Here is a 27,698-nt window from a genome sequence, read left to right as displayed (position 1 = left end):
TTTATCTCATCTGGCATATAAATATCTTGTGACACTGGCTAAACGACAGTGCCATGAGAATGCCTGTTCTCACTTTCAGGTGACATTGTAAACAAGAAGGGAGCAGCATTATCTCCTGCAAATGTAAACAAACTTGTTTATCTGAGCGATTGGCTGAACAAGAAATAGAACTGTGTGGACCTGCAGGCTCTAAAATTTTATATTGTTTTATTTTTGATTGCAGGGGGTTTTTGTACATAATTCTACATTTGTAAATTCAACTTTCATGATAAAGAGATTGCATTACAGGACTTGTATTAGGTGAATTGAAAAATACTATTTCTCTTGTTTTTTTACAGTACAAATATTTGTAATAAAAAATAAATAATAATATGAAGTGAGCACTGTACACGGTACACTTTGTATTCTATGTTGTAATTGAAATTAATATATTTGCAAATGGAGAAAACATCCAAAAATATTTAAATAAATGGTATTCTATTATTATTTAACAGTGCAATTAATCACGTGATTCATTTTTTAATCGCTTGACAGTCCTGGTTAACAGCATTAACAGCTATATATTTCCAGAAATTTGACAATTTTATCTAAATGAGGAAACACACTAATTTGCATATTTAAATATGCATTAATTCATTTATATCAATAACAAGTGTCCTGATGATCAGAACTTAAATCCGACCAGGCTTCAGCATGGAATGAGCTTTAGGAATACAGAAATTGTCAGATTTAATGTCTAATCAGTGATCAGTCCACCTAATATAGTGTCCCATTTCTGACAATGGCCAGTACCGTATACTTCAGAAGAAGGTGCAAGACACCCTGTAGAAACAATTATGAAACAACTTGCTGTTTGCCTGGGCTGGGAGGGGACTCTAGCTACTTCCTGTCATCAGCTGGGGAATACTCTGGCTTCTCCTTGCCTCATCCTTGATAGTTAGGGGGCTCTGACAGCCCCTTCCTGCCACTTCCAGGCCCCTGGCTCTGCTGTCACTCACTGGCTACTTTTCTCGGGTTCTTGTGGCCAAGAAGAGATGGCTAGAGTACTGCCCAGTATTGTATTAGCCATAGCTCTAAGTCTATGGTGACAGGAGCAGTATTGCCAGCACCAAATGTTTAAAAATACTGATTTAGGCCCCCTAAAAATCATGAGTTAAAAAATTAAGAGTTTTTAAAATAAGTTTGAGGGTTTTATTTGCCTCAGGTGCACTCAGATCACAATTTCAGTTTTTTTCTCAGTAACCACAACGGCTAGAAACTCTTTGTTTTAAACATGCTAAAGTTCTAATGTAATCGCATTAGAAGCTGGAGCTTAGGTAAAACATCAAATATTGCAAGATTAGCAATGGTTACAAGAGTTGGCAGCGCTGCAGTGGCTCAGGTGACCATGCTCTTTGCTGTGCCCCTGTGGTTAGAGTCCTCCTAGGTGGGACTCAGTAGTTAAACACACGACGTGAAGTGTCCCTAACCGATGGGAGACGGTAGTTCTTGGTCAGGAGCAGTGCAGAAAGCAGCTAAAAATGGGGATCTCCCAGCTAATCTGAGAGATTTAAGAAGTGTGGAAATAGATCCTTGCTTCAGTGGTATAAAGTGCAACTGCCAAAGCCCTACAATTTATGACCTGGCCCAATGCAAACAAAATGGTGGGTTTTTGCTATTTCCCATCGTTTTGTGATGTGCCCATTTGCTTTTAGAACACGATGATACAGAAAAGAGGGACCAGGCAGGAGGGTGGAATGTACATGGCTAGAATATTTAAAGAAAGAAACTTCAGTCTGGGAATTAAGATATGCTAATTATAATACACAACAACCATTACTTTAATGTTCCATAAAGATCTCTCTATATACTAAATATGGATGCATTCTTTCCAGTCTTTGCCTCCAGGAATCTCACCCAACTCGCTGTCCCTGTTAAGTGCCATGTGTGTTTTTACATATGTAATCACACTTTCATAGTTACTCTTCAAAGGGTTAGACACAGCCTAAGGAGCCCAAAATGGTTATATGGTAAATAAATGGTTATTCTCTTTCCAAATTCAACATACAGTTCTGGTTCTGATCCTTTCTGTGACCCTGTCTCTCTGGTTAGTTTTTTATACTAGTGAGTAAACTGATGAATAGAGCTTTTAGTTTTCGGTGCTTTCTGGATGGGAAATATCCTGTTAATTAATTTAATTGTTGTTGTTGTTTAGTGCCTTTAATCCTGAAGGACTTTAAAGTGCTTCACAGGCCGTGTGTGTGTGTGTGTGTGTGTGTATGTGTATATAATACATATATATATATATATATATATATATATATATATATATAGCATCATTGAAGTGCAGCCACCTCTAGGGAGGAGGGCCACATATCAGTAGACAGTCAATACCCAGCACACTTACCACTAATTTGTTCTGTCTACACAGGGGGGAAAAAAAGGTGTGTTTTTTTTCCAGCTGAGTGACCCTTTATCCCCACAAATGCCTCTGTGAACAGCACTTAACACCTGTTACATCGTTTGAGCTGGCCGTGTTGTAGCCTCAGGTTCAATTGAAAAAACGCACCTTTGTGCTCACAGAGGCAGGCCTATGGAGACCAGAATGACCTATGGTAGTTTTAAATACAATCTGTTGGGCAGCCCTAAACTTTTTATTATATTTGCCATCCTCAAGTTGTAGAATGTGAAATACAGTAATTACCATTCAAAAAGTCAGTGTGTGTCACCAGATACCATAGAGGTAATTTTAGTCCAGCAGTTCTCAAGCCTTCTCCTGGCCTTTTATTACAGGGATTTCACTTAAGACTGGGTAGGCTATTGCCTTTATGCCCTCTCCGAAGAGGCAGCCGTGCATGTAACATATTAGCTTTGTGTGTAATGTTGCCCTCTAGTGGCTGGCCTATGGAAGGTCCTGCTTCTTTTGTCCCGTTTCTTTAGCCCAAGTAGTAGAGTCTTGAGTTTTTGGATTCAAAGAAGGACCAGAGTTCTAGTTCCTTTGGATTCAATAACTGTTTGTGTGCAGCACATGGATTCATTACATGTGGGCTCCCCTAGCTTCCCCTTCCCTTCTCTCAGGATACCGTCAGCTGCGCGGGTTGTCAGACCTATATTTCACTGCCCATTCCACTCACATAGCTTCTCTGAAGAAGATGGCAGTGCAAGCCAGGGCCGGCTCTAGGCACCAGCAAAACAAGCAGGTGCTTGGGACAGCACATTTCTAGGTGTGGCATTCTGGTGCTGGCCATGCCGCCCCGAGAAATGTGCACCAGCTTGCCTCCGCCCGCTCCCCTGAGCATGCCGCCACCGCTCCGCTTCTCCCCCCTCCCTCCCAGGTTTGTCATGCACCAAACAGCTGTTTCGCGCAGCAAGCCTGGGAGGGAGGGAGGAGAAGCCGAGCACTCGGGGGAGGTGGTGGTGGTGGAGCGGAGGTGAGCTGGGGCGGGGAGTGGTTCCTCTCCCCCGCCCCCTGTTACTTCCTGTGCTCCCCCCCTACCCTTGCTCACCTCCGTTCCGTCTGCTCCCCTGAACACGCTGCCTCTCCCTCACCTGAGAGGGAGGGGGGAGAAGTGGAGCGGAGGCGTGAGCAGGTGGAGTGGAGGTGAGCTGGGCGGAGGGTTGGGGGGCAGAAAATGTGGCATGCCTGGGGGAGGAGGCAGGGCCGGGGATTTGGGGAAGGGGTTAGAAAGGGGCAGAGTTGGGGCGGAGCCGGGGGCGGGAGGGCACGAAAAAAAAGCAGGGGCGGCCAAAAATGTTTTTGCTTGGGGGCAGCAAAAATCCTAGAGCCGGCCCTGGTGCAAGCTACCCACGGTCTTCCCTGTCTCTGTTTCTCTTGTCCCTTTCCTGTCTCTGTCCCTTGCATGTGGCTCCCCTGAAGTTAGTGGAGCCAATCAACTTCCACAGTTGAGCAGCAGAAACAATTACTGTGGGGTTTTTTGTTTGTTTTTAATTTCATTCAATCAAAAGAGGGTTCTGAGCTGTTCATGATGGGAGAGGGCAAAAAGGACAAGAGATTTCCAGCCCCCACCGGACTTCTGGGGTGGGCTTGAGGTTTCATGGTATTTGGCAGTGGCACAAGATTTGGAGACATGATTGGAGCCCTGTTCTCAGGACCACTTCCTGTTGCTGGTTTCCAGCAGCCAAAGAGAACCAGAGCACGCAGAGCACATGGATCACAGGCTGCAGTCTGGCAATGACCAAAACCTGCTCTATTATGCCAGGCATTTGGCTTTAGGGACAAGGACTGTGTTACCTACCCTTCATTCTACCCATAGAATATTTAGAAGAGGTCTCGGTAGGGTTAGGCTCATGGTAAGTTTCAATGTCAAAGTTAGACGACTAGGTAAATCTATAGTCTGCCCTGTTGGTGGTACTCATGTTGCCACTACTGATATTCAGAAGGCTAATGCCTCTATACCTTATGCTGCTGCTGTCGTTCCATGTTTTGGAGATGATGGAAGGGTAGACTCGGTCTTTCCGAAGAAATTGCGGTTCTTGTCTCTCTCCACGTCCCCTTTAAAAATTCAGTCTAGCTATTATGAAAGATCACTAATCGGTAGTTAATAGTGCAGTATGGCACATGAATCTTGAGGAGAATTCCTCTCCTAAACAAGAAAGAAGTGTGAGTAAATAACAGCTGTTCAGTTGCTGTGCTGTAAACTTCATTATACATGCAGAGCAGAATTTTCTTAAATATGTTGAAAAAAACATATGTGGGAGGTAGGGAGATGGTGGTAAAAGACAAGAGTCTTTAGGAAAGAAAAGCGTTTTGTACTTAATACATTATAGAGAATTTGTTCTGGAACAGTTCATTCTTGTGAAAGTATAACCCCTGCCACATTGCCAGGACCATTGAAGACCTGTGGTGAGCTGCTGATTACGTGCTGTCACACAAGTTTAGGCTGCCTGAGCCAGCTTTTACTTACACACCTGTTTTCCCCTCTGCTCCTCCATCCCCAAGATTTTAACTAATGTTGGAAAAAAAAAATACTTGGAACCTGTTCAGCGGAGCTGCTTCCTTTTTAAGTTTCCCCTTTTAGACATGCTTGACCTCAACCTTGGCCAGTTTCTGAAGATATGCAGTGGAAGAGAAGGGAGAATACCAATTTGGTTTAATTTGAATGATACATAATATACAGGTTTCAGAGTAGCAGCCGTGTTAGTCTGTATGCGCAAAAAGAAAAGGAGTACTTGTGGCACCTTAGAGACTAACCAATTTATTTGAGCATAAGCTTTCATGAGCTACAGCTCACTTCATCAGATGCATTCAGTGGAAAATACAGTGAGGAGATTTATGTACACACAGGACATGAAAAAATGGGTGTTATCATACACACTGTAAGGAGAGGTTTCAGAGTAACAGCCGTGTTAGTCTGTATTTGCAAAAAGAAAAGGAGTACTTGTGGCACCTTAGAGACTAACCAATTTATTTGAGCATAAGCTTTCGTGAGCTACAGCTCACTTCATCGGATGCTGTTTATGTGACCATTGCTTATTAGCACCATAGTGTCCAGGAAGTGGATCTCTTGAGTGGACTGTAGTTGATGGTGGGATCGAAATTATTGAAATCATGGTGGAATTCCTCAAGGGCTTCTTTTCCATGGGTCCAGATGATGATGATGTCATCAATATAGCGCAAGTAGAGTAGGGGCATTAGGGGACAAGAGCTGAGGAAGCGTTGTTCTAAGTCAGCCATAAAAATACTGGCATACTGTGGGGCCATGCGGGTACCCATAGCAGTGCCGCTGATCTGAAGGTATACATTGTCCCCAAATGTGAAATAGTTATGGGTGAGGACAAAGTCACAAAGTTCAGCCACCAGGTTAGCCGTGACATTATCGGGGATACTGTTCCTGACGGCTTGTAGTTCATTTTTGTGTGGAATGTTGGTGTAGAGGGCTTCTACATCCATAGTGGCCAGGATGGTGTTCTCAGGAAGATCACCGATGGATTGTAGTTTCCTCAGGAAGTCAGTGGTGTCTCGAAGATAGCTGGGAGTGCTGGTAACATAGGGCCTGAGGAGGGAGTCTACATAGCCAGACAATCCTGCTGTCAGGGTGCCAATGCCTGAGATGATGGGGCGTCCAGGATTTCCAGGTTTATGGATCTTGCGTAGCAGATAGAATACCCCAGGTCAGGGTTCCAGGGGTGTGTCTGTGCGGATTTGTTCTTGTGCTTTTTCAGGGAGTTTCTTGAGCAAATGGTGTAGTTTCTTTTGGTAAGCCTCACCACACAACAGAACCACTAACCCAGGAATCTATCCTTGCAACAAAGCCCATTGCCAACTGTGTCCATATATCTATTCAGGGGACACCATCATAGGACCTAATCACATCAGCCACACTATCAGAGGCTCGTTCACCTGCAGATCTACCAATGTGATATATGCCATCATGTGCCAGCAATGCCCCTCTGCCATGTACATTGGTCAAACTGGACAGTCTCTACGTAAAAGAAAAGGAGTACTAATGGCCACTAGTACTCCTTTTCTTTTTGCAAATACAGACTAACACGGCTGCTACTCTACGTAAAAGAATAAATGAACACAAATCAGATGTCAAGAATTATAACATTCATAAACCAGTTGGAGAACACTTCAATCTCTCTGGTCACTCGATTACAGACCTAAAAGTCGCAATTTTTACAACAGAAAGATTTCAGAAACAGACTCCAACGAGAGACTGCTTAATTGGAATTAATTTGCAAACTGGATACAATTAACTTAGGCTTGAATAGAGACTGGGAGTGGATGGGTCATTACACAAAGTAAAACTATTTCCCCATGTTTAATTCCTCCCCCCTCACCCCCCCGTTCCTCAGACGTTCTTGTCAACTGCTGGAAATGGCCCACCTTGATTATCACTGCAAAAGGTTTTCTCCCCCCCTCCCTGCTCTCCTGCTTGTAATAGCTCATCTTAAGTGATCACTCTCCTTACAGTGTGTATGATAACACCCATTTTTTCATGTTCTGTGTGAATCTCCTCACTGTATTTTCCACTGAATGCATCTGATGAAGTGAGCTGTAGCTCACGAAAGCTGATGCTCAAATAAATTGGTTAGTCTCTAAGGTGCCACAAGTACTCCTTTTCTTTTTACATAATATACATAAAGCAAAAGGCAGGTCAGAATAGATCCTGAGATATGACTGTATTAAGCCTTTGTGACAGAACTTTTAACTTTTAACTCTGGTGGGTAAAGTTCCTTTTGCCTCACTTACAGTGCTTCCTGTTGTTGAGGGTACTGTGCTCTAAATGAATAATGCTTCCAGAAAGAGAAAAAAAAAAAAAAAGTATTGTTATGACAAGAGAATAGCCCAAACACAGAAGATGAGGTGCTGGATACTTCAGGTACAGTATGGGCCTTCTGTTCTGTGTTCTCTCTAACTCTGAAGCAGTGTGTAGGCGGTTGGATGAGAAAGAACAGACAAATCAACATTCCATTCACTAAACTCCCCAGCATGCCTAAGCTTCTTTCACTCAGCTGGTAAAAGGGGGAAAAAAATGAAACGAAAAGGAGCCATTGGTAGAGAGTATAATTTAGTAAAACTCTATGCTGCATTACAAAAAGCAAAAATAAATGAATACAGAGGATATTACCAAAAAGTATATGTGAAGTTACAGCATCAGCAGAAATCCATTTCAAAGCTCTTTAGCCAATATGTATGTACAGAAAAACCGACTGCCTTTTTGTTTACTTACAAAAAGACTAGAACTTGTCATCCTGCTTGTGTTGCCAGTTTTTGTATAAAGAGTTCATTAATCCGAATGGACAGTCTGAGGGATTTCTGAGTTACAGCTTTATCAGAGTAATTTGCATATTTTTGTTATTGCTTACTAGAAAACAATTAGTGAAGGGTCCTTTGTAGAATAAGAGCCTCTTATATAACTTGAATCAAGTTTGCAGTACTCCTTTTTTTTTCTTCTTCTTCTTCTTCTGTGTTGATTTTTCCAGTAGCATACAGCACGGTATGGCTTTGTTGCTGATTTGTCCTGTTACACCTGGAGAGTAATCTCCATTTAAAAAGCAATTGGCTTTGTTTCAATTTACAAATGAATTACTGCTTACCTCTATTTTTTGCCGGTAAAGCAAAAATATTGTAAAATAGCTACCCACGCCTCTTTTCACTTTATCTACAAAAGAATTCACTTCACCTACACTGGATAATCCATTTTGTATTTCTGAGATGAATGTAAATATAACCCCTACACAATGTCGTGCTTAAATATTTTTGAAGTTACTAATGCAAAAGTCAATGGGATTTTGTATGGGAAATAAAGATCTGTGCTGATGGATTCCTTTGCAAGATTAGGTCCTAAATGTCCAGGATCAAGAATCAAACCTTTTATCACAGAGCAGTCTTACGTTCCTGGTGGAAGTTTTGAATGAAAAATAAGCGAAGGGCCAAAGATCAGGTCCACCTAGGGGGTCACCCCTATGAGTTGAAGTGTTTTAAAATGTACACATACACATTTAAGCTCACTTGAGTCAACTCTTTTCGGGATTGTTCTATCACATGATTGGTCCATTCCACATCCTGCCACACCACATATAATGATAACAATGACACCATTCCTCCATCTCCTCCTCCTCCTCATTGCCATTTATATGACTCCTCAATACACTAGTTTCCTCCCTCTACCCGTAGGCTTATGTCTCTGACTCTCTGTCCTTTTGTTAATTTGGGTTTAATTTTGAATGTTAACGAACCCCAATTCTTTATCAGTTGCACAAGGTTAGCTTTATTGAATTTACTTTTAAACTCTCTTTATTCATGTTTTCAAAATAGTATTAAAGTAAGCTTTCTGGTTATAGATTCTGAACTGTAACAAATTCACTGCATAGCCATATATAAACAGTAGGACAAATATTATACAAGTGATATGATCTATACAAAGCAAAGATTCAAATGCTTGCAACCAAGCTCATTGCCAAAAAAACTATGAATGCACAGTATAATACCATGTCATGTGAGAAAATATCTGATGTAGTTTTATTATAATTTTGTCTTTAATGCATTGTATTTTTTTTGTTTCTAAGCAAATATACAAAAAGCATCCCTTTGAAAACTTTAAGCACCCCGACATATGTTAATTAAAAAAAAAAAAACCCAGCAGTTAAATTCCCAACACCACTGCCCTAACCTTCCAGTAAAACACATAACCCACAGCAACTCACTTATAGCTAAACTCATTAAAACTCATCCTGAATACACAGAAACTCAGTCCTCAAGGGCTCACATTGCTCTTGAGATCTGTTAGGGTTTTTTTTATGGTAACTTTAAAAAATACTTAAGCATGAGATTACACTTACCTAAGTGCTTAAAATGGGACATTTTAAAGTAAGAATATGAGGTGACATAGTGATGAAACATGCTGCTGAAATATAGTGGATATTATTTGAAAGTGTAGTAATGCCTTCAGAAAGAGAGGTCTCTTACCTGCTTAGCTGGTAACTTTGGGTATTGTGGTTCATGGGTCTGTGAGTAATACAAATGCACCTTTGTGGCCCACACAAATCTGACCTTTCATAGAATATTCCAGGTTGGCACAGCCACAATTTTGTATGGATGTATAGTTGTGGGAGAAGAGTTATTACCCTTTCAGTTCTAGGGATCTGGATGCAAACTCGCTTGTTATAGGTCACAGATGGAAATGAGTTTGGGCTCGCTCAGAATGCTGCGGTTCTCAAAATGGAGTTTATGGTCATAAACAGGCAACTGTGCTATTCTGAATCAAAACTTGCTCAAAAGCAAGTTTTCTGAGAGCATAGGTTGCATGTGTATTTTTTGAGGGTACAACTAATTTACTTTTAACTGTAGTGTGGATTTTGCTCCAAAATGCCAAAAACTCCAGTTGACAGTGTTCATTTATCTGTATGAATCAGAAAATATTTCCATCTTTAAAATTGTCATCCAGGATTACATGGACTGAGATCTCTGTTTGGAAACAATCTGCATATTTTTTACATTGTCTTTAAAAATGGAGGTTTTGTGTGTCACTGTTTCTGTTATCTTTTTTACTAGAATGCTGCTGCCCTAGCCAGTGAAAGAAACACTGTAGAACAGATGCAAAGAGGTGCAGAAAATAGAGTGAAGGAGCTGGCTGAGCAAAATGAACAATTGAAGAGAACAATTAAAGAGCTAGAGGACAAAATTAAAGAACTCCATCAACAGATTGATAACATGAAAGGAAAAGAAGATACAATGAAGGAAAAAATAGAGAGATATGAGGTAAGTTACAAAACCAGACCTATAACTAGTGTGGTTTTCTTCCTGTTTGTGATTGGATGGGTACATTGCACAAAAATAAAAGATGAAAGATAAGATGAAGGCAGGCAAAGTCATTGTTGGTGCAGTAAAACCTGTGCAAAACCATTGGGCTTGAAGGAGAGAGCAGGCTGGAGCTTCACCTACAGGTACAGGGAGGCTGCTTCAGCTGACATGACAGTATAAAAATAACACTGAAGAGTGGAAGATGGGCACATTGGTGATGTGCCTGAGTGAGTTTAAGAGGAAATGGGAGGTTGTAGGCAGGGAGCAGTGCAATGTGGAGTCTTGGAGGTGTGGAAGAGGAGCTTGATGTGGAAGGCAAGAGGAAGGCAGTGAAGATGTTTTTAAGTGTTTGCAGTTTTATGTTTATGCTTGCAGATCTTCTGAAGGCAGATTAGAGAGAAAGCAACATCAGCATTCCTGAATCTATCCAACTTCTGTTTTGTAGAAAGAAAAGCAACACTTAGAAGATGTCCTGGCACATGCTGGGGAAGAGGGAAAGGAACTGCTGTTCGTGAAAAAGTCTTTGGAAAGTGAGCTGAAGGATATGCAGGCAAGTACAACAACTTAGTCAGAATATTAAATGTCCTTGTTTGTTTTCTGCAGTGGTGACTTTTTCTGGTCCTATTTAAATTCCCATTCTATTAAGTTTTGCCTTCACAGCACCATTCAGATCTTTTCTCTAAGCATAGTTTCATCTAACTAAAAGTTTGCCTTCTTTAAAAATAAAAATCTTTTTTTTTAATTGAACAAAGTTGGAGGGAAATAAATCCCCAGCGAACTTGTCCAGTTTTTGACAAATCTGTTTTGTAATTTTTAAATTATCTGTCAGCTTTGGTTGTGTTTCAGCTAGACTTTACATGTGTGAGGATAAGAAGCTGTAATCTGGCAGTCATATAAATAAGAAAAATCTAGCTGTGAGTGAGTGAGTAATGGGGTCGGTAGTGACCGTTTTCCCTCCCATCCCAGATCTCAGTTACTGAGCTGAGAAGGAGAGTGGTGGGGACACAGAGAAGAAATGGAGAGAGGGATTGCTATGGAGGAGAAAGCTCAAACTTGCACTACTTGCAGCAGGAAGACAAATGTGAAGAAACCTGGAGGCTTCTCTGGTGGGCAGATATTTCGGGACATGGCCTGTGCCCCACTGGAGGGATAGGGACATGTCAAAGGGTGACTGACCCTTTGAAGAGGGAATGGGGTCCATTTCACCTGGACTGATTACCTGCTGCCCAGTTGGGCGTAAGGGAAGGCACTGAGGTTCTTCTTCGAGTGCTGTCCCTGTGCGTGCTCCACTTCAGGTGTCGGTGCATCCCGGCACCACTGATTGGAGATTTTTAGTAGCAGTGGCTAACGATTCACAGTGGGACAAGATCACTTCCAATACAGAGTACTGCCATTTGGACTGTCGATGGTTCCACAAGTCTTTACCAAAACCCTAGCGGTGGTAGGTTCAGAAGGAGCTGAAGGGGTTGGGACGCAAAGGCGATAGTTGAATCGCCAACAGCACCACGAGACAGCTACTATGCACGCACATCCTAACCAGGCACTGCTACCCAAAATCTCCAATCCATGGTGCTGGGATGCACCGACATGTGAATTGGAGCACCCACAGGGACGCACATCTCGAAGAATCTCAGTTACTGCACAAGGTGAGTAAGCTTCTCTTTTACAAAGGGGGAGACAGCTGCAGGTAGTAGTAGTAGGCAGATGCCTACAGACACTGTAGAGAGTTAGAAGGCTCCTGGGGGGCCCTGCATCAGCAGGGGGGAAGGAGAGAAATACCAGTGGGGAAGGCCTGTGGAGAAGGCCAAATCCAGGCAAGAGGTGCTGGGAGAGCAGGAAGACAGACCCTCAGGGAGGAAGGGCTGTGCCCACCTTGGGACTGAGGCAAAATACAACCTTTTTTAAGGAGAGGCACACCCTCAAGGAGAAGGGGCGTGGCCCAGCTGAAACTGGGATGAAAACTGTAGGGTTGAGTTCTATTTCGAAAAACTTCATGCAGGACTTAATAAATTGAGCCCCAGAAAGGGAATGTTTTGAATATCTGGATTGTGTGGAGATTTAAAGGGGTAACTGAGGTAACATAAAGGGGAAACTGAGGCAGGGGTCAGCAGAGCCATTCTTGGCAAGCAGGCGGTGATACAGGGCAGGCACACCCTTTAACAGGATATATCCTAGAGGAGCTACAAAGGGCACAAAGGGCACAAACCCAATTTTTCCTCCTTGCACATCACCTTTATGTGCATTATAAAAGCACTGGTGTTTCTAAAATATTAAATTGTAAAATTCACCTTTGAATCTAGAAGCTAAGATTAAAGAGATTCTGTCAAGTAAATCATAGTTAAAATATAAGGGTTTTGTGTGTTGTTAGAAATGTTTCTTAAACACAAAAAAGTGGTCTTAATTTGAATTTCAACATTCCCATGTATGGTCTGCAACTCAAACTCTGCTCCACTGGAGCACAAACTACAAAGTGAACCTGACTACAGGTGGGCTAGAGGACAAAGGGAAACTTTCTTGACAAGTCTGTTTTCATGGTTCAATTAAATCTGAATTCAATGGAAAACATAATAAAACAAGAAAAAAATGTGAAAATTAAGTTAAGTTTTTTAAAATTGTGTCCATTTTAAGAATCTAATTTATTAACAGCACAGGTAAGGAACTTTTTGTTTTTAAAAATGTGATTTTTAATCTGACAATCTTTTAAATCAAATTAATAAATCAACTCCCTGCTTTCAGGTACAGGTTCTCTTTTCACCGCTTAATTGGTTCCAAGTTGTTCAGCTAGTGCATTGTCAGTGTTGGTCCTCTGATGCCTGTCAGCTACCTTAGGCTTGGTCCATTAGAGCTTGTTATAGGGTGGTAAACTATTTTCATACATTTGTAATGCCCAGCAGAAAGAACATGACTTGGATCTATACTTAACCTAGTTACAACACATGTTATTATTAGACCCCTGAATACTATATTTGTGAACATTAATTATCTTCTAAAGGAATATGCTTTTATTTTAATTACAATTCAATTTACTGTATTTACTTGCTACCAACATTTACATGAGCAATTGGTGTTTGATGTTTGTGTATGGGGATGTGGGTTTTTTGCAAAACAATTCACAGAAAGAGAAGGTGTTATAAAGAACCCTACAAATATGTGTTTTCCACAAGTATCTTCAAAGGAGTGTTTGTGTGGCCATTTTGAAAGGGCTTGGAATGGGAGCCACCCATTCAGGGAGCAGAAACAGTGCCATCTGCTTAGGTGGACAATCACGCAGCACAAACAGAAAATTATGAATAGTGAATTCTTGAAGCAGTAGTTGTTGCAAATGGTTTGCTAGCAATCCGTGGGTGGAAAGTATGTTCAAAATGCCATTCAGCAAAGCTTTTTCAAATAACTAGCAAGGCAAACTCTGTTTGCAGATAATTAGCAAACACAAAGATGGGCTAAATTTGTTGAACTAACATTTTATTTTGAATGGTTTGCTTAGCTCTAGCTTGAGAATCATTTTTAGAACATGTCAGTTAATCCTGATTTCAAGGAAGAGAAGTAGACTTCAGTGTTTCATCTCACTACTTGGCACAATGTCCTGTCCGTACTGCAGCATCACTCCAGCAGAACCATGCTTCATAGTTTTTGATTACAGTGGTAGCCAGCATAGTTTAGTGCTCCATTGTGAACAGGTCTTTAATTTACGTTCTTTTTTTTGTATGTCACTTGAGCTGCAGCCTATTTCTAAAGAGAAAATATTAATAATGTGAAATGAATCCTATAGTAAGTTTTTTGGGGCTGGAACAATCTCTTTTTCTATGTGTGTGTATAGTGCCTGGAACAATGGGGTCCTAATTCCTGATTCTGTGCTTTCACAATACAAATAACTAATAATGGAGTAACACATCAAGAACCAATAGAAATCTACTGAATAAAGCTGTAACCATTACAGTAAACACAGCAAGATGCCATGCTTCTCCTTCCCAGATTCATATTCAAAATGGTTAAAGCTGCAAGACACTTCAAAGTGGTTATTGTGGGTACTTGGAATAAATAGCTTCACTCAAAGTAGATTCCATAGCTAGAATGATGTGAGCTTATTGCAGTTTTCAGCTACGGAAGCTCAGACAAATACTGATTTTTTTGTGCTAACCTCTGTAGTATGACTTTCATTTCTTAACCACTTTTCTGTATTCCAGCATTTTAGAAGCGAAACACATGCCAAAATTTCCCCAGGGTCTTATGCAGTCCCTGAGAACAGGAACTTCTAGGAGTTTCCTGAGAGCTATCTCAAAGAAAGCTGCTTATTCTTTCCATTACGCACCTTCATCACAGAACTCATAGGCTATTAAAAAAACCAACAGACACTAATTGTTCTAAATCCTTTGCCAACATTGCAAAACATAGCGTCATTTAACAGTACTTCAGGCGAACAGCTGATCCCACTCAAGTCAACGGAAGTTGTGCCACTGACTTCTGAGGGATCAGACTTTGGCCCTTTGGCTGTGGATGGAAGAACATGTAAAGTTCTTGTCTCAAGTTAACACTGCAGTGTGTAGATAACTCAGGTTACTCTTCTAGTGTTAGCTTCGCTTGAGTGAGAGCAGCTACACTGTGAAATATTAATTGGGCTACATATCTGATAAACACCAGCATACGGAATTATAAGGGATGCCAAGGACCTCAAAGGAGAGATTTTTTTTAAAGCATTTAACACTCTCTTTTCTTGTCCCATATGCAAACTACAGCTGTAATTAGGGTTTTAATTATAAAGTGCCAATGGAAGTGCTCACAAATGCCTTAAAATATATTTTCAAACATAATAAAGCAAACTACATAAATGCCAGATATAATATTAAAAAAACACTGTCAAGTAAAAACTTGTACTTTGAAAAACCCCCTTTTATTTTGCAGATATTTAATTCTTAGCCCTTTTATAGTACATTTCATCCATAGAGCTCAAAGTTTTACAAAAGGACGTCAGTATCATTAGCGCGCGCATGTCCCCTCTTCCCCCGCCCCCCACCCCCACCCCCGGCCCCGGATGTGGGAACTGGGGCACAAAAAGGTCTAGTAATGTACCTAAATTTATCCAGTAGGCCAACTGTAGAACTGGGAATAGAACCCAGGTCTTTTGAGCATAGATTTTAAAAAGTGACTCTTAAAATCTAAATTGTTTTTCACTATTTATGCTGTTTGCTTCATATTTATGTTTCTCCCAGTTTGGCAATTAAAAGAGATGAGTTGGTTTCACTTTTCTGTATCATCTGTTTTTAGTTGATTTCAGTTTCTCATGCATGCACTAGCACAGGGGTTCTCAAACTGGGGATCGTGACCCCTCAGGGGGTCACAAGGTTATTACATCGGGGGGTCGCGAGCTGTCAGCCTCCACCCCCAAACCACACTTTGCCTCCAGCATTTATAATAGTGTTAAACGCAAAAAAAAGTGTTTTTAATTTACAAGGGGGGTCACACTCATAGGTTTGTTGTGCGAAAGGGGTCACCAATACAAAAGTTTGAGAAACACTGCACTAGCACATGCTGTAATATTTGTGTTGCACATGCTTCAGGGGATTAATCACTAAATTGTGTCGTTATTGTTGAATTTGTTTTTTTAAATGTAATAGAAACATTTCAGTGAGTCTTCAGTCTGATAAAAGCAAGCCCTATTTAAACCTGATAGCTACCTTTTAGAAAAGCCAAATGACATGACAGTAAGAAAAAAAGAGAGAAGGTTATTAACAGTGAGCCACAATAGTTAAAACTGAAAATGCCTCTGAAGAAGTAAAGGTTTCACATGTGTTGAAGTGTGAATGGAAGGACTGAGGAGGGCTCTCTAAGGAAAGCTGGTTCCTTGTCTTGGGGGCCACCACAGCCAAAGCTGCCATGATTCTCTGGTGGAATTCTAAAGGGTGGGGACCCCAAAGAGTTGAAACCCACCAACATGAGACTCATGGTCTCAAAATATAGCTGGGCTCCCCTCAGCTCTATTAATGTCTTTAAACATCAAACAGGAGCAACTTAAGATCAATCTCTTCATCTTATATAGACAGCCAGTGAAAAATGGATGCAAGCTCTTAGCTTTGTGTCACTGATAATTTTGTGCCCAGTGTGACTTTTTATTAGGCATAGAATATATGGTTGAAGATACTGCACAAGTAGTTCTGACTGAAGTGGTGAAATTTTTGAACATCTATATTGGTCTTTTTGCATATTTGGTGTTCTGGAGCCCCTACCCCAGTATGTGACTATATAGTACAGTTCTGCATCTCATTTAAAACTGGGTGATCCTTAATGCATAAGGAAAAGCCTGGCTTCAACAGTAACGTAAAATGCTTTGATGAAGGGGTTATTTAACCTGGCAAGCTCTGCAGGAGAGGGACCCCTGTCTATTTCTGTTTGTACAGCACTTAAGACAATGATGCCTATTCCTGATTGGGCTTTTGGGTGCAATGGAAATATAATTTAAAACATTAATAACTAAACAGTTCTTTCACTCTTTTTTGGAAGAATTAAATCAATTCAAACACATTTCTTGAATGCTGAGGAAAGAAAAGGCAGCGCAAATGAAGGTGAAAGAGTATATTATTTAGAGAGACTTTCAGATAGAATAAACAAGAACAACAAAAGAAATATGAAACCTGAAATAAAATATTGAATTCTGTGGCAGAAGGTAAAATTTGCCAGGCACTGTGCAACTTCAGCTGACTATGGACGTTGCATGTAATAGAGCCAACAAGACAGACAGTCATAGGTCCTCAGAATTCTGCAGCGTTTCAGAAGTAGATGTTTATAAGTAAATATTACCTGGCTGTATAATGTTTTATTTGTCATAGACTGTCAAAGCTTGACTCAGCAACTTTCTTCCTTTTGATTTTGTGTTACAGCGTATTATGATTTTTATTGTTGTTGCTTCATGGGACATGTTTAGTGTATTACATCAAATTCCTTTGACTTCTCAGAGAGTTATGGCTGTCGTGTTTTATAGTGTAACTTTTCCATCCAATGCAGAAAAAATTCAGTCAGGTTATTCAGGAACAGCAACAGTTAACCGAACAGTTAAGAGATGAAACTAACCAGAAGGAACAATTAAAGAGGACAAAGAATGACATGGAAAATGAGCGATGGCAACTAGACAAGACTATTGAGAAGTTACACAAGGAGGTAAGGTTGAAGTTAAAAGAGGCTGTAGGAGATAAGATATCTAATGGAAAAATTCAAATAAACTGCCAAATTTCAAAGAAAAGAGCTTAAAAGGAGTGTAAATGAAAGTGAAATGTGAACTTTGCTGTTAGTGTCTTTGACCTGGTGACGATCAATAAAAGCTTTCTGGACTGGAACAGTAGTTGGAACGGTGCAATCTGAAAATACCATGGTAAAACACTCCTGTTTTGTTAAAATAAGATGCCATATTTCAGCTCTCTTCCATTATGTACAACAGACTAAGTCAGTCCTTGCTCAGCACAACCATCAGCTGGACTTCAGTGACTTGAAGCTGATTTCTCCAGCTGCTGCATTGTTGTATTAGTTTTGCATTAGTGAGTACACAGCTTAGTTTTGGTACGATAAAGTATTCAGTGATGGCTTCATAGAATAAATTCTAATTTGTACAGGTTTAAATGCAAGACACCTGTAAATGCCGCTGGCAGAAATAGGATGGCCTGGGAAATGTGTATTGCCACACATTTTAGAAACACTATTTTAGAGTTGCATATTTTCAAAGTGGTGCATAGAAATTCAGCTGGACATATACACCGTTTTGAAAATGTTCGCTACACAGTGAATTATGTTCTTAATGGAACATAGGAGAGACTGCAGTTAAGAAGAAAAATATTCCTCTGTAGTACTAATGAAGACAGATTCCCTTCTAGCATTGCTTTACTTGTGGGGAATTTTATGTGTTTGTTTGTTTGTTTGTTTTTTGCCAGATGGCTGAAATTGTAGAAGTGTCCCGGTCATCCACTCTGGAGCTTCAGAACCAGCTTGATGAGTACAAGGAGAAAAATCGCAGGGAACTTGCAGAAATGCAGAGACAATTAAAAGACAAAAATCTTGAGTTGGAAAAATCACGCCTGACAACCATGAAAATGCAGGATGAGGTACTGGCTCATAAGCTGAATGACATGTTTAACCTTTGACCTAGAATCCTCCTCAGACAATTTTCAGGACAAAAGAATCTTTGCTATCATGCGCTTGTGCACTTAATCACCATGCTTTTGTGTTTGATTCTCCAGGATGATCATCAGGGTGGTGCTTCTACAAGGGCAATGGGGTTTACTGGATACAATAGATAAATGCAAAGGGTGTTTGAGGAATTTATCAAAATGCTATGTAAAGTTTCTGCTGAAGTTCTTTTGCTCTTTTAATGTTGGTTGCTGAAGAGAGAGTTGAGAATTTTGAAATAGCCTTGAATCAGAAAAAGATGGAAGTTTATTATTTTTTAAAAAATACAACAAGACAGCCTGGCTTTAGCTTTTTAAAGAAATTGTCATGGATGTTTGAGATGTTTCAGATTTAAATGACAAAGTTATTTGTGCAGCCCAGAATCAGCCACAGCCTTGAAATCTCTGCCTTTTAATTATGTAAATTCTACAATAAAATCAGTCCGGCCTCTTTCAAGTTCTAAATACACTTGTTCAGTATTTGGAAAAGCTTTGAGAATGAACAGTCCATGGATGTCCTTGGTATAAAATATATTTTAAGAGTTTGAACTTCCAAGGCAGAACTTCCAATTTTTTTCTTTCTCTTTGAACTAGAGTGTAAGTTAATAGAAAAAATATAACACAAAAAGGTTAGTTTGAAGAATTGTTGCTGTACATTCTTCTCTCTTCTTTCCTTCCATATTCTTTCCACTCAGCGAAGCATGGTTTATGTAAAGAACTGAAGAGTCACAATGACATTTGGAAGATAGAGAGTAGGATAGTGATATCATCAATGTAACTTGGAATAAACTCTTCAAAGCAATCAATATCCATACTGAAAGATGCTGTATTTTTGTTACTCGCATGTTGGTTATAACTATTACTGAAACTCTTTTTTTTAAAAGTCATCTGCTGTAACTGCAAGCAGTCCACACCTTCTCATGTTAAAAATAACTCCAGGCCCCCAACAAAAAACCTAACCTTATATTATTCTACAAAAAGACTGTGTTAATTTTGTTTTAAACTGTGTCACTATAGACTGACTGTAGAGTGCTGCGTTATATTTCTATAAGTGAGTGTAAATTGTTAGGGCATGAAATGTTTTATTGTATAGCTAGCTACACAAGATACAGCATAATGCTGAAATTATAGGAGAAGCTCCTCTCAGAAGAAGCCTCCGTATAATAGGTTTTATATTTAAAAAAACCAAACTTCAGAACAATCAAATGTGTTTCTCTCTCTCTCATTTTTTTTTGTGTTGAGTGAGAGGTACAAATAAGCCTTTCATTCAGTGAAATAGGTATGTTGGCCATTCAGTTCCTTGTAGACAAGAATTCATATAGCACTTGGCATCCTTTTTGAGAGTCTCATCAGAAAGGCTGAGGACTGAATGAGCATGAAGACTAAATTATCCTCTCGCTCGTATTAGTGGTCCTCCAAATCAGTTTTGAGGTCTGTGGGTAAGGCAGTATGCTAATTCTTTCATTACTGTTGCCCATGCTGTAGTTGGAGACATAAAACATTGGATTCTAGGGATGTCAATCCAGTGAAACACTGTCACATTCCGGGGTGCAATCCAGACCAGTGAGAGGTTGTGTCACTGTCTGCTCCATAACCTTGGATGCCTCACAATGTTTTGCTGTTGAAGCTCCCAACCTGGGCTGCTCACAAATGATCTTCCAGCGTGTAGGTCCATGTATAGTTGCAGCCCTGGTCCAGCAGCACTCCCTGTCCCGAATTTTCCCAAATTCTGCAATATCCAGTCCGCTCCTGGACAGTTCGGATACTAATGTTCATTTCTCCTGTACGGAGTCAATATTCAACCGTTTGTTTCTTTAACTGGAGTTACCAAAAAATTCAGTTTAAACACAGCGCTGGATTGATTTAAAAAATAAAACACCATTTATTAACACAAGAACTTAGGATTTTAAGTGAATTCAAACATAAGAAATAGCTAGAAATGGTTACAAGCAAATAAAAGTGAAAATGCGCATCTAAAAGTCCAAAACTTAATCTAGCAAGTTTTGGTTCAAGGCTTTGTTCAAGGTGGCTTTTCTCACCCACAGTCTTCCAGGATCATGATGACTGACCCTTTCTTTGGTCAGGATCTCTCCCAGAGGCCCAAATATGCTGGTGCCTTTGTCATCTCAGGTGAAAGAGAGAGAACTTGGGGTTCTCACCCCTTTCTTTTATAGTCCAGTGAATGTTTGAAGTGGATTCTTCCGCAGGTTACCCTTCAAAGTAAAGTTTATTCAAGCAGTAAAGAAGGTGACAGGTGAAGGAGGACTCCATGCTTTTTCTTCCCCTAGGTGTGTGTGCTGAAATCCAAATTGTTCTGTTTCCTGCCATCTCCTCCCCCTGCTCTCTTGCCAGCCCTGTTTACTATTTATATAAATAAATAATAAATATAAGTAAATTGAGGTGAATGCACATTTCTTTGTTTAGAATAGGCCTGTTTGACAACTTTTGCCTAGGCAGGGCTGTCTTGTTTTGAACATGTGCTAATAACATTACACAGGGGGATTTCATAACTTTACTTATAATGTTGCTACATACATTTCCCCATGATATCATTGACCAGTGAGTCATGAGTTTTCAAAGGATACCTCACAAGGCATATTTTGTACAAAGATTATTACAGTCGTGTGTTGGGTGTGAATACAGGGGTGCTTAGTGTCACACACTGGCATATAGCACACTGCATATTGAATGCTTCCAATTGGTATGCAGATAACTATCTTAGTAGCACAGTAAAATGTATGGCCTGTAATTATCCAGCCTTCTCTCATTTGGCCTTTCCAACAGGAAAATAGCTCTGTAAATAATCTATAACCTGGTAATGCTCCATCATTGAGCTAAGAGCTTCGTGCTAACTATACCTTTTAATGGGACTGTGTAAGCTTAAGTGAGAGAATGTAATGAAACACAGAACACAGTTAGGAGAGAAAACCCTCCTCAGGAGATGGACCTCTTACTATATATGTATGGGGCTATAGCAAGGGTGGCCAACCTGAGCCTGAGAAGGAGCCAGAATTTACCAATGTACATTTCCAAAGAGCCACAGTAATACATCAGCAGCCCTCATCAGCATCCTCCTGCCTCCCTCCCCCCCCCCCCCCCCGAGCTTCCCACGCACTGGCAGCCCCACCGATCAGCACCTTCCCCTCCCAATCATCTGTTTTGTGGTGTGCATGAGGCTCTGGGCTGGGGGGCGAGGGCACGGCAGGCTCAGGTGAGGGGGCGGGAAGGGTTAGAGTGGGGGCAGGGCCTGTGGCAGAGCCCGGGGTTGAGCAGTGAGCACCCTGGCACATTGGAAAGTTGGCGCCTGTAGCTCCAGCCCCAGAGTTGGTGCCTATAGAAGGAGCCGCATATTAACTTCTGAAGAGCCGCATGTGGCTGCGGAGCCACAGGCTGGCTACCCCTGGGATATAGTTTAATATATACAATAGTAATTATACCATAAATATAATATTGCCATCAAAGTGCCTTAGTGCCAGAGCAAGGGGCACATGAAAGCATCAATAAACTGTAGTGATGGTAAGAAAAGCAAATAAACCTGATGGAAAGAGTTACCAGAGACATAATCATCCACAAAGCTGTAGGACAATTGGCTAAGAAAAAGAGAATTAAGTTAAAAATCCAATTTGTATTATTACTACAGTGAAACCTGTACGCAGAAGGGTATTTTCATATCAAAGAACTCTGATCCAAAGTTATTTACTTGGTGCCATCTTGTGGATGAAATAAAAATTACTCTACTAAGCACATAGTACTGTACTACCTACTTCCTCTCATCCTGGTTTTTAAGAACTTGTTTTAAAGTCTTAGCAGAAGTGTAGCCCATTTACTGACATTACTGTTACAAAGAAATGTACTATAAATTGTGCCACCTGCGTTCTTGTTTCAGATGTGTCTTATGGAAGAGGATTTACGGGGCAACCAGAGAGCCCAGGATGAGGCAATTACAAAAACTCAGCTGCTGGAACAGACTGTGAAAGGCTTGGAATATGAACTGGAAGCCAAAAATCACTTGAAAAGTGATCGGGCGAGACAAATGAAACTAATGGAGGTAAAAGGAGCTTTTGGATGAGGGGTTCTTTGGATGCTCAGTGCTTATGTATAGTACATTTTTTGCTAGAGATGATTGGAAACGCTTAATTTTTTTACTGTGGCTGTGCTTTGGAAGCAACAAACTAATCTGATCTCATCTGATGGAAAAATCGAAGTTAGGGCAGTGGTAATGCAAGAACTATTTTGGCATCTCCCAAAGGTAAGCATTCAGCACATCTAATAGGGCATATTATGTTCTGAATGGTAGTTATTTTGAGAGCTCTTTCAATACTTTCCTTTCTTTTTCTCATGTGACAAATGGAAGTTCTTACCAGTTACCTCTGTCGTTCTCCTTAATTCATCAGGCATGAAAATCAGAAAGTTTTAACTCCTAGGCACTTAAAACCTGATCCACTCCCAATGAAATCAGTGTGAGTCTTTGCATTATCTTCAGTGGGCACGGGCACCGAATTAGGCCCTCATCTTGCTTTTGTAAATGGCCTCTTTATATAGCTGTGAACAAATTAAAATTAATTTCTAATTTCTAAAGAAAACCCTCTGTTGTAGCACCTCTAGAGTATTTCTAGAAATAATATTATTGTTAAATTGTTTGTTTAATATTATATATCTGCAATTTCTTATGCTCATAGAATTACTGCAAGTGTCCCTGACCAATGAATATTTAATAATAGGTTATTGGAAACTGAATAAATTGTAAAAAGCATTTTTGCATAATTCAGCTTGTAATAGGCTTGCAATGTTCCTTCCCAAAGGAATTTCTCAGACACTTTTTTCAGTTTATTCAATTTGTTACTGCAGTAAAAAGAGAAATCATGTTCAAACTGGAAGCTAGCTATTGAACAGCACTGAAGAAAGCTGTGTTCTGAAGTTACGCTGAAGTTTCTTTGTTTTAAATAATGAAGTTAATAGCAAACAGACTATTAAACTCTTGTCGGCTTTTCTAGTACAATACAGATACTTTTTCCTGAGTTCTCTGCAAATTGTCACAGGGGCTGCGCTTTTCAAACATCTCTCTGCCATGTTACTTACGTATGTAAGTACGTACATACATACATACCTACGAGTGTGTGTGTATATCTATATATCTATATATATCTTCAGACAAATCAAGCCCTTGCAGTCCTAAAGAGAAATGCTCAGTAGCGTTGTAAAGAGGATGAAGGCTTAATCCATTAAACTACTTTTCTTTTTTCATTTAGGACAAAATGTCCCAGTTGGAACTGGAGCTTGATGAAGAAAGAAACAATTCAGATTTGTTGTCTGAAAGGATTAGTAGGTGCAGAGAACAGGTACTTGACCAGTGAACAAAGTTTACTTTGCCCAACCGTAATGTGATGAGGAAGAAGAGGGTCACAAATAACATTAATACATTAAATATCAGTCTTCAAGTTAGATGCTCATTGTATTGCATGCAAGCCAGATAGTAATTATGTTCAACAACAATAGAGCTTTCAATGCAAGAATCTCTTAGTCTCTTATGAATATTAATGAATTTAGTTTCACAACACCCTTGAGATAAGTAGTAGTATTTCCCATTTTACACAGGGGAAAACTGAAACAATGAGTTTTAGTTTCCTAGTGCATCTATGAAGTCTGTCAGAACCATGGATAGAACCTTGATCTTCTGACTTCTGTTCATGTTTTCTAACCCCAAAACCATCTTTCCTTCAGCAGTACACACACTTTGTTACACCTGTCCTGTGGAGCAGATAGTATATCGTATTAGACTGTCATACACAGCAAACAGAAATTGACTTACGCCACAAAATTCTTACATAGTTTTCAGACTTTTCACAAACTTCTGGAATGTTCAGATTTGGTTGGTTAAGCCAGTTACAAAGATATAGATGATATGTGAAATTCTGATCTGCTTTTCAGACAACATGCATATCACAGCCGTTTGAATGTGGTGTTATGTTCATTCCATTTTTAGATGTTAGTTTCAAAATGGTAAGTAGTTACAGTGGGGTAGAGCTTTTTATTTATGGTTTACACTAAACAGATTACCTATCAATACTGTGCTTTATTTTATTGGAATTAGTTGTGCAATGAATTATGCATGAGGCAACTTATTTGTTACACACACAGACAGATTTTCAAAGAAATCCTCTAAAATTCCAGATGCAATTTGTCTGTCATTTTTTTTGCAGGCATAATAATTCCTGGCCTGGGTTTTTGTGCATGCAAGAAATTTACCTGTGTGCACAAACTGCATGTATGCCCACAAACTAGGTAGACAGACATCATACAGCTTGCACACAAGTCTGAGTTTTAGTCAATCAAATGCTTGGCTATAAAAAAGTGTAATTTTGCAAAACAATAATTTTGAAAAGGTGGGTTGAAGCCATTCTGAAAATTTCCCCCAAAGTTTAGAAATAACACTAAGGCTGTAAAATCTAAAAAGCAAGAAAAAGTTAAATCATAATTCTGGCCTTTACATATGTCATGTCAATGGCAGCAAGTGAAGTAAGAATAAATTGCTTTGCTTTTATTGACTTACCATTATCTTGACAGAGGGCTACATTTGAGGAAGGCAGTGTGGCCTAGCACAGAAAGCACTGAACTGAGACTCAGGAGACCTGGGCCTTATTCCCAGCTCTGCCACTGGCCTGCTGGTTAACCTTGGGCAAATCACTTCAACACTCTGTGCCTCAGTTTCTCGGTCTGTAAAATGGGAATAATGATACTGCCCTTACATGTAAAGCACCTGAAATCTACTGATGAAAATTGCTATATAAGAACTGGGCATTATTATTATGTATTTATTTATTATTTTTTACCAAGGCCATCCCTAGGGGGATGCAGGGCCCTGGACATGGGCGCCGAGTTTCTATCTCTGCCCAGGCCCCTTCCCCACTCCACCCCTTCCCCCAAGGCCCCACCTCGGCCATCCCTCTTGCCTGCCCAGTTCCACCCCCTCCCCCAAGCATGCTGCACCCTCACTCCTCTCCCTTTACCCCTAGCGCCTCCAGACATGGCAAAACAGCTGATTGGTGGTGGGCGCTGATTGGCGGGGCCCGCCGGTGGGCAGGAGATGCTATGGGGGAGGGGAAGGTTGGGGCCCCATCCCCACTCCATCCCTTCCCCCAAAGCCCCACCCCTGCCCACCCACCTCCTCACGAAGTGCGGGACCCCACAAAGCGTGGGGCCTGGGGCGGTCGCCCCGATTTGTCGTACCCTTGGGACGGCTCTGATTATTTAAGTACCTCAGTGTGGAGTTTCCTTGAAATCATGGAGACTACTTGCAGAGTCAGATACTGCTCAGTGGAATACATATAATATTGTTTTAATTTCTTTTGATTTCTAAGGAAAAGACTTGTTGAGATTGGAGTAGCTTCAATTTCAGTGGGAGAAACAGGCAATAAAATCCTGCTTTCCATGTCTTTTCAGTGAAATAGTATCTCCCACTGAGATAGCTGAAGTGCCTTAAAATGAGTTAAGCCTCAAACTGGTTTTGTGTGTCCTTGAAACCCCACTGCGTCCTGTTAGAAATTTGTTGGGCCTAAAGTTTCTCAGACTCTTATTGGATTTCGGTAGTGTCTTTTTATCATTATTTCACTGAGATCGTACAGGTTCAGAATCAGAGATGCTCTCATTATCTGCAGTGATTACAAATTATAATGGGTCCTTTACATTCTTAATCATGTCATTGTTTAATTAGGAAGCTTTGAATGCTGGAGTCCATGCATGTGCTGCAAGTCTGTGCTGAAACAACCTTAGCCAAATCTGCATTAGTGGGCACTTCAGTAATTTAATTTAGTAGCTAAATGGAAACCTAAAATACAGATGGGTAACTAGAATGTCACATAACAGGCAAAAGTGTTTGTGTTGAGATCCAGAGTTTCTCATTTCACGCATGAGTTACAAAGGTTGTTTTGTTTTGAGTTTATGTCATAGTGGGCTAAGTTGTCAATACTGAAGAGTATTTCAGGGTCTGCTAAGCATCTATAATGACGTGAGAAATGATAATGGATTTGTTCTGGTAATATCTGTGGTCTGTAAATGTCCTTTTTATTATGAATGTGTTATCTTAATATGCTGATAATGAAGACTAATATTCCAGTGTATAGTAAAAACACATTAAAATGACTGGTTAACTTTTATCTCAAGTTAAACAGTTAAATAAACATTGTCAAGTTTAACAGGTCAAAAATTTCACTTGCAATTAAAATTTATCTCACCATCTTTTTTATTTCAATAATGCCCTGAATCTGAGATAGGGCTGCAGAAGACACTGATTATTCTCTATCCTCCTCCCCTACCTCAACTCAAGATTGCAACAGAGTGAAATCTCAGTTTCTTAGCTTGGTCACCTACTCATAACAAATATCTAGCTGCCACTTCAGAGATGCATGTGATGCAAGCATGTCACATTGTCTTGCTACTCTGCTGTGTGAGCACTGAAACACACAGGAATTCTGTTCTTTAGTCACAATCTGCCTGCATGTACACAAGATGGGAATGTGCTTGTGTGCAATGCGTTAAGTGATCTCTATCCACTTCCCAATGGGCAAATATCTCGGTTGCTAAAACCTCCTCCATATGTGGCACTAACTTGGCACAATTCGTGTTGGTTTCATGGAAGAGGTCAAAGATTTAATGAGCATGAGCACTGAACTACCCTGCAGCCCCTCAAGGTGACCCCTCTGGTTCAGAAATGAGGGATCTCAGCCGATCAGTGAGGGAATGCTTGCACATTATACTCCTGGGGTAATTCTACGCCTAAAAATTCTGTGCACAATATTTTAAAATTCTGCATATTTTATTTGTCAAAATAGCACAATATAATCAGGCTGGCTTCAATTATTTTGGTAATTTATTGCAAAATACATGTCAGCAAGTATGTCTGTAATAATACAGACAACAACAAAAATGTCAGGAAATGTGTTCTGACAAACAGATTCCTTACTAGGCATATTAATACAGAACTTTCAGTAATAATTCATTTAAACTACAATACAGAAACTTATTTCCCACACCTCTCAGAAGCCGTGTAAAGGCTTGGGGGAGTCAGGGTAATGGAGGACCTGAAGGGAGGGAAGTAATTGTTGGGAAGGAGCCTGGAAGTGAACCTGGAGGGTTGTTGGGTGTGGATGGGAGAAGTATGGAACAGTTTCTTTATGGGGGAGCGGGTCGTTAGGGAGTTGAGGAACCTCCCCCGTGCACACCCTGGCATACCCCTAGCCTCTCCTATTTAGGTAGGCACTTCTGCCCCTGTCCCTGTGTATCCTTGCACCCCTTACTCAGTCTCC

General features: G+C 40.3%; 1 protein-coding gene across 6 annotated transcripts in view; it reads left to right on the top strand.

Annotated features, from left to right (window-relative positions):
- Window positions 1–27,698, top strand: part of CGNL1 (cingulin like 1) — a 108,580-nt gene that overhangs the window by 66,196 nt on the left and 14,686 nt on the right. For 5 of the 6 annotated variants that reach the window (XM_043524140.1, XM_037911313.2, XM_037911312.2 and 2 more), the window contains exons 9-14: window positions 10,001–10,207; window positions 10,695–10,799; window positions 17,246–17,398; window positions 18,163–18,333; window positions 22,283–22,444; window positions 23,646–23,735. In XM_043524140.1, the coding sequence (XP_043380075.1) occupies window positions 10,001–10,207; window positions 10,695–10,799; window positions 17,246–17,398; window positions 18,163–18,333; window positions 22,283–22,444; window positions 23,646–23,735 (888 nt within the window). The remainder of the gene's footprint in view (window positions 1–10,000; window positions 10,208–10,694; window positions 10,800–17,245; window positions 17,399–18,162; window positions 18,334–22,282; window positions 22,445–23,645; window positions 23,736–27,698) is intronic. The other variant, XM_043524141.1, reaches the window with a different exon arrangement.

The sequence above is a fragment of the Chelonia mydas genome, chromosome 10 (genome assembly GCF_015237465.2).
Source record: "Chelonia mydas isolate rCheMyd1 chromosome 10, rCheMyd1.pri.v2, whole genome shotgun sequence".
NCBI lineage: Eukaryota > Metazoa > Chordata > Testudines > Cheloniidae > Chelonia > Chelonia mydas.
This window is presented reverse-complemented; position numbering and strand designations above follow the sequence as displayed.